Raw genomic sequence first — 7,683 nt, forward strand, 5'->3', positions numbered from 1 at the left:
TATGCTTCTCTATTCAGGACTACTGTACCGGCAAACTTAAGAAATCATTGAAGAAGTGAGCCAGTACATCATCAGAGGCCAAAGAGTTCTCCTGCATGGAGATAAAGAATAAAATAATAACACTTTAAGGAGCCTCCACTGAAAGAGGCAAAGGACTTTTACTAAACACCAACTGTAATAAACACTTCAACTGGTTCTATAGATTGACAAAGTTATGAAATGCCATTCTAAATTAATACTCACAAAATTGCCAGCAGTAAGATGGGGAAACTCTTAAAAATACAAAGTAAAACTTTGGTTACCAAACCAACATCAGTTCAAAAAAGTCAACTGAAAATTCTTAAAAGTACTGCTCTTACCTGTTGAAATTACACCAAACATTGTTCACGTCAAATACAGAGGCCTGTATGGTATTTTCACACCGGCTGTGCAAAAGTCGAGCCAGGCGTTCACGTATAACCATTTGTCTCGCCACAAACCTCTCGGGGTAATTACAGACACACTGCAGGTTGCTATGGAAGTGAACTCATTTTCAAAACACAGGGGGCGGTAAAAGTTTAACTAGAGAAAACCAGGACGACACAAATAAGTTTGTTTCTTCTTGCAGTTTGTGACTTAAAAAAAGACTTTATTCTAAAGTGTTCACATAATGGACAATGCTGTTACTATCTAGAATCACTTATGTACATGTAGAAAAAGAGTATTCAATGAGAGACAGATATTGTTGGTGCAGTTAAGATGTTATACCACTAGATGGGGGCAAACACTAACACATTGATTTCATTATTCAGACTGAAAGGGGAAACTCAGTTTAAAAAAAGGACCAATTATTTTACAAACAAATATGTAAAAAAATCAAATTTATTTTAAAACGGCTCTGAAAACACATTAGTAAAAGTTGAACATCTCAGAAATTCACAAAAACATTCTGTAAAGTTGATCAGTGTGTATGGAAACTTACATCAACAGCAAAATTCAATCAATGTTCTGCTGGTGAGACTTCCTTCACATTCATAATTAAAAACACACAGGTAAGAACTGTGTTGAAAAAAAGGGTGAAAATACAGTACAAACACAGGCAAAAAGACATTCATAAGTACAGAAGTTGCTCTCATGTACTGGCTACAAATCAGTTTCCTTGTTGCTAAGCGGCATCTGCACCATTAGGCCTAAAAAAACCCACTCAGATTAGGCAAACAGGCATTCAGTTCACTTTCTGCTCATAGCCTCCTGACGTTTCGCTTGCTTTGAGCACTTCCTGGAACAAGTATGTCCTTCTTGCGGCGCCCTGCAGACTGGCTGCCACACTCTCTGGAGCCATGGAAAGCACACAAGCAGGCTGTACAAAACTGGAAAGCACAGTCAGCTCTGCTGCACACACCCTCTCCTTTCACTGAGTGACACCTTGCTGGATGCTGACATCGAGGGCAAGGCTTGAGGCACTCATCATTGAAAAGGGTTTTGGCAACCTGAAAGAAAAAAAAAATGAAAATGACTTAAAGTAAATGTTTAACGTTAACTTCTCTCAGCAGATCCTTCAGTGAGATAATTTAGAAAGCCCATCCATCCTCCAATGAACGGCAGTCCTCAATCATCTATCCCAGGAGTTAGCAACCTTACGCACAGGTGACATCATTGGCACACGATAGATTAACCAATGGCACACAAGCAATCTGTGTGCAAGAGAGATTCTTGGAAATGTTGAGGTGCCCTCTCATCCGCAGCCTGTTATTTATGGTAGTTTGATTGACTTTTATCCCCATCTGCACTCCATGAAGACCCGCCCTACTCTGCCTCTGGTTAGTACTTGGTTAGAAAAATGACAGCCTTGAGTGGGCTCAGTTGATGATGGTACATCAATTAACAAGAACATTTTAAAAAGATACCTCATATCGAAATGGTTGCTGACCCCGGATCTATCCCAACATTGAATATAATCCGTTTAAGGAAATTCAGTGCATCATTTCAAACTCACTGCTAGAAATTTATCCTGTTTGTGGCTGCTGCCTGAATTCAAGGCGCTGTGCTGTGATGGGGTTAAAGTGCGATTTCCTGACTGTGGGGTGCAGAAGCTGGACCTCCTAGACTGGGCCTGAACCACTTTTAGGGCCGACCTCTTAAGCAGAGTCAGTCTGGTCTCTGCATCAGGGACATGGATGGCACCACCAAGCTGTAAAACAACAGCACAAAGTTAGAAGTCACTGTTCATTGATATCCATATTGATAGGCTGCATCACAGTGAAACATTCCATTACACTGAATCACAGAGAGAAAACTGCTGTTGCACTGCATAGTCTGAGAAGACCTTGTTTCACACTGCTGACCATCAGTGCCACAGCACAGAGGTTTTTCAGGCTGATATAAAATACCTGATTGAGGAAGAGCAAAAGCAACAGTGCCCTGTGTAACACCGGATATTGATGAGTCCTGTTCAATATTGGCCAGTATGGCAAATGTCTTACCTCAAGAGCAGCCTCCACTTCACTCAGGTGGTGTCTTCTCTTAAAACTAGCTTGCTTGTCTTGTTGGATGATTTCATTCCACTTTTTGCACACCTGCCCACACCTGCCCACAACAAACAGATGCACCCATGAGACCAGTATTTTCAGCCCTCATTGCACCTTTAATACGGTCTGTGTCCTTGACTGTTTGTAAACTCATGTTTTGCGTAATAATCAGGCTTTACATTTACATTCTACTCAGATTACTGGAAAAGAAGTGGGCTGGGATTGCCTCCACAGGGCTCTCTAGTACTGTTCTGAATGTTAAGTACAGCCTTTTTAATTTAATTTAAAAAAAAAAATGCAAGACATGTAATGTGCTCTAAGCTAAGTATCAACGATATGCTGTATGAATTCTACAGTGTTCTGTATAGTTTATATGATTGTATTCATATTTAGAACTTGATGCTGTTAGCAGTAATTATTAGTTTAATTAATTAAATAATCAAACTACTTAACCTTTAAAAAGGAAGTTGGGTTGAGTTATAAAGTAGATTTGACTTTGTATTGGAGCAATGACAGCTATATTTACTGAAAACATGAACTCCTTGCCTGTAGATGCTCTCGGGGGTCAGGTGGCTGAAGATCACAGCCAGGACGTGCCTGAGGTTCCTCTTTTTCAGCTCTGCAAGTATGTCCACCTTCCTCAGGCCCATCTTCCTTCCAATCAACCCTGCCAATGGCATGGTGGTTCTGAACGTCACAGGGGTCTCAGTCAGTGCTGCTGTGGACTTCAGCTGCTCCTTTAGGCTTGGACTTTGGCCAACAAACATGTGGGCCTTCTGTTGGCACATGGCATGAACCAGCTGCAGAGCTGGAGTCAGAGAGAGATTGACTGGGGTTGTCCTTAGAGGAGTTACATCCGGATTAGCAGGAGCTTTGCTAAAAGGTGTCATGTTGTCTGGTTTGGTTGTAGTTGGTCTTAGTGGGGTGGAACCGCCTTGTTTTGCAGAGGCCAAAGTGTCAGAGGTCATGCTATTGCCATATTTAGCAGATAGGACATGGCTAGGAGTGGCACCGTCAGCAAAAACCTCATCTTCTGTAGAGCGGCTCTGACACTGGTGAGGCTTTCTCTCCATTGGGTCTTCCTCAGACTGAGAGCCCCCTTCTTTAAGTGTAGAGAGCCTGTACTGACGCTGCAAACGGGGGCGCCACTTTGCATCTGCCAGATTTGGGGTTTCACAGTTTCCTCTGGAGGCAGAGAGCAGCTCCTGGAATGAACCGTCATGGTCCACCGAGGAGTCTTGAGATTTATCAAGAGCCAGGGAACTAAAACCACTGTCTTCATACACAGACCTGTTCCAGAGTTAGAAGGGGGGGGGGGGGGGGGTAAGAGAAGCGTGTATTGTAATTAATTTATTATTTATATAATTAATTTATTAATTAATTTATATATTTATTATTTATAATTATAGTGCCAAACCATAATAAGAGTTCTCAAGACACTTTACATATAGAGGTCAAAACCACACTGACTTAAATGATTTACAGAGACCCAACAATTCCCCCAGAAGCAGCAATAAGCCGCACTATCTTAATAATAATAATATTTATATACAGCATTCAGCAATCTTGTGCACAATATAGGGACTATTCTTTTATTAATTTCTTCTCCAAGTATTCAAGTGGGAAATTAAGACAGCCAATTGTAAAAAAAAACAAAACAAAAAAAACCCACATACCTGATATATTTGGGGTTATGAGTGGGTGACGGTGTGTACAACCCACTTGAGCTGTCATGTAGGTTATTTTTCACACCTCTGACTGGTGATTGAGAGTTTTCCTTTGATGGGGGAGGCAGGGATTTGATCTTTTCAATAGGAGTCTCAATATTACTTTGATCAGAGACAGAAATGCTCTCACTGAAGTCTGCATCTGAAAGTGAAACTCTTCTCCCAAAACCAGAAAGGTGACCAGAGTTGAGTTTACCATCTTCAAGAGTGGAGGTCCTCACTTGCGAAAACAGGAGACGACGTTTCCTACCAGACAGAGGCAGTTCCTGCTCCAGTTTTAAAGTGCTTGATGCGAAAGCCCCCATCACAGTGTCTAGAGAGTCAAATGATGCACTGAGCCAGTGCATAGAGCTGACACTGATGGAAGACTCAGTCCTTCTGGTCCATACCGATCTTGTGTTGTCAGTTTTGACATCTGTGGTGGGTTTGCCCATTAGAAGCCTGTGTCGCAACAAGGCCTCTTTTTTGTAAACTTTAGGAGTTTCACACCAGCTAACTGCCGATGGCTTCTGTATTCCCCTGGAGTTTTGGCCCAAACCTCCATCCGGTTCTCTGTTCCTCTCTTTTGTTGTGACAGATAGCCGGAGGTTCTCTTTCGGTGTTTCACTGTATTCTACTGGAGACAAAGACTGGCAGGAGTCAACTCCGCAGATGCTCTTTGGGCTGTGGAATAAACCCGAGTATCCACTGTCAGAGCAGTCATCATAACACTGCTGGCCTTTGCAGCGCTCATGGTAGACGTTTGACTCAGGAGTGCACTGCATTTTCTTCCTCCTGTATGCTCCTTTTGTTTTGGGTGGAGTTAATTGACCTACAGACAAAAAAAAAAGTTGTTGGTGAAATTATTCAGGGACAACTGAGCAGCATGAGCTGTGCCTGTCTGGTAACTGATTAGTGCACTGGTTCTCAAACTGTGGTACATGTTTCACTGATGGTACTCAAGCTCTCTCTGGTGGTACACGAAGGAATTTCCAAAATAAAAAGGGAAACATTAATAACTAAATTAATATAATCCTAAGAAAGTAGTTAAACTTTTAAGATCGTTGAGATGTAATTTAAAGTTCAAAGTTAAGTTCAGCATTCCCTGTCCTATGTTTGTTTGAGCATGAGCCTGCTGCGTGCTCATGCTCAGATCTAAACTGTGATGAAAGAGAGTGAGCAGAGGTAAAAGGATTGGTTTGAAAACACTGACATGTCACTTCTGATGCTGCCCTTTCATTCAGCGTGGCTGAAGACAGTCAACAAGAAATACTCCTGTGATTAGGAGGAAACCTTCCCGTCTGTGCTGAAGAGTGTATTTGAACATTGGTCTTAGTGGTGGGGCTGGAGGGAGCCTGATTCTGACGGAGGTGGGACGTCAGGTACAAAGTTTGACAACCACTGGATTAGTTCATTATAGCTAGATCAGCTAGCATAAAAGTTGCCCGTGTTTGCAGGGTCTTACCGTATTTCTACTCAGGTGCCGTCATATTGGATTCAGTTTGTGATAAGACATGAGACAAATAATAAAAGCATGTGTAAGGTATCTAAAAATCGTTGTCAGCCTTTACTGTAGGCAGAAGTTTGTTAAACACAAATTGTCAAAGAAAGTGAGCTGGTTCAACACCAAACATTCTCAGCTGTTTCATCAGCGTTGCTATGAGAGGGCGTGTTTTCGATTTAAATGCCCCGTCGCGTGCTGTCTGCGGTGCCGCTGTAAAGTGAGCTGTAGCCGCCAAAACGAGCAACTGACCCCGGGGACTCAGACGAGGGTCAAAGGGGGGTCGTGTCACTTTAAGGCCATTTTAGCTCCAGTTAATATTACTTTACACCGGTTAACGAACGAAAAACGGCGGTTAGTTCTTCAGCTTGGTCCGCGTGCCCCGAAGAGGAGGCCAGAATAACAACCCTGCACGAAGAAACCGCAATTATTAACATTTAAACAATACATACAGCAAACGTCAGAGTTAAATGCACTCAATACGAAGTTAAAAAAGACCGTTTTATAAACAACCAAACGCACTGTAAGACTCCCTCGGGTCCTACAGACATATTTGTTAGAGATAATAACGTTAGTATGGGATGTGTCGTAGTTTAAAAACATTATATATTCGCATTGAACATAGCAAAACATACTCACAGAGCCAGGCTAACGTTGATACAGAGGCGGTGTGTTCTGGTGGGCAGTGTTTCCCCGGCTCAGTTGTAGGCCTCAGCGTGCACCTGGTCGTTGTTTCTGTTTGCTACATGTTCCTCTGCAGCAAAGGAAGCGGCCAGCCACCTTTTCAAATTTGGAACCACTGTGGACTGCGTGACGTGTTTCCGCTTTGGTGTGCACTTTCACTCTTCCGTGTGTGGTTACCATAGTAACAGAACATACTCCGCTTTGTAGATAAAGCTAAAGAGGTCAAACAGCAGCAGGTAAAACTATTTCATCAACTTTAATAGCAATGTGTTAAGTTAACATTACGTTGACCATGAACACTGGCGTTTATTAAATGAAAATGCTGCCTCTCCGTAATGTTAATTGCTCAAATACGAACACAAAAGTTAACTCAAGACTGCATCACATTGTGTAGGGCTAACTCACGCTCTAGCGTTAAATGAGCCTAACTGTTCGGTTAGCACACTCTGCTATTAAAAGAACATACTGTACGGTATAACGTTATATAAGTGGAGATCAAAATTAGAGAACAGAGTATTATTTCTTGATATATCCTGAAATATTGTTTTGTTATTGTTTTTTTTGTTCAGAATTTGAAAGAATATCCACTGCTGTAATAGCATGTTTTTTTTAAATAACCAAGGCTCTTTAACAAAAACCTTTATTTAGTGAAAAAAACAGTGATCGAAATGAGAGAACAGTGTTCATTGTGCCAGAAGAGAAGGCTTCAACAATGTTTTCTTCTGTAGGATTCAAAAATGAACAGGAAGTGTAGAGGCCACAGCTTTGAATGACTTCAGCACATCTGCACCCACAGGACATCACTAGTTTCTCACACTGCTCTGCTTTGATCTTGGTCCATTCTGACTCAGTCTCTTCCACAGTTCACTAACTGGAGTGGGTTTCTTACACATTACTTTGTCACCAAGGATTTTCCAGAGATTCTCTATGGGGTTTAGATCTGGACTCTGGGCTGGGCTTTTCATTGTTTCAATATTCTTAGCTTCAAGGAACTGCTTCACCTGATTTACAGTGTGACAGGGGACATTGGCAGTGTGGTCTTTACCTACTCTATATGTAAAGTGTCTTAAAATAATGTTTGTTATGATTTGGCCCCTCTAAATAAAATTGAATTGAATTGTCTTGCATGAAAATTGAGTGGTCTTTCACTCCAAAAAGTCTTAAACGACGAGACGCTGTGTGCAGAGACAGATCCTTGCCCTGTTGAGAACTGAACTGGAGACCAACTCCAGCTGCAGAGTTGAACTGATTCCCCATTGAGAGTCTTCCCATATTCCTGTCCTTT

General features: G+C 41.8%; 2 protein-coding genes across 2 annotated transcripts in view; both read right to left on the reverse strand.

The window, feature by feature from the left end:
- rgs22 (regulator of G protein signaling 22) overlaps nt 1-97 on the reverse strand; it is a gene marked incomplete at both ends in the record, with an annotated part of 31,443 nt that extends 31,346 nt beyond the window's left edge. The window contains one exon of the mRNA XM_083918540.1: nt 29-97. Within this exon, the coding sequence (XP_083774666.1) occupies nt 29-97 (69 nt within the window). The remainder of the gene's footprint in view (nt 1-28) is intronic.
- Nucleotides 98-1,220: 1,123 nt separating this feature from the next.
- On the reverse strand, nt 1,221-4,998 carry fbxo43 (F-box protein 43; the record flags this gene model as incomplete). Its single annotated transcript, XM_083918867.1, has 5 exons — nt 1,221-1,469; nt 1,976-2,170; nt 2,463-2,565; nt 3,054-3,797; nt 4,184-4,998. 5 exons carry the CDS (start codon nt 4,996-4,998, stop codon nt 1,221-1,223), a joined length of 2,106 nt encoding a protein of 701 aa, XP_083774993.1.
- Nucleotides 4,999-7,683: the final 2,685 nt, after the last annotated feature.

Source organism: Echiichthys vipera (assembly GCF_963691815.1).
Source record: "Echiichthys vipera genome assembly, chromosome: 8".
Lineage (NCBI taxonomy): Eukaryota > Metazoa > Chordata > Actinopteri > Perciformes > Trachinidae > Echiichthys > Echiichthys vipera.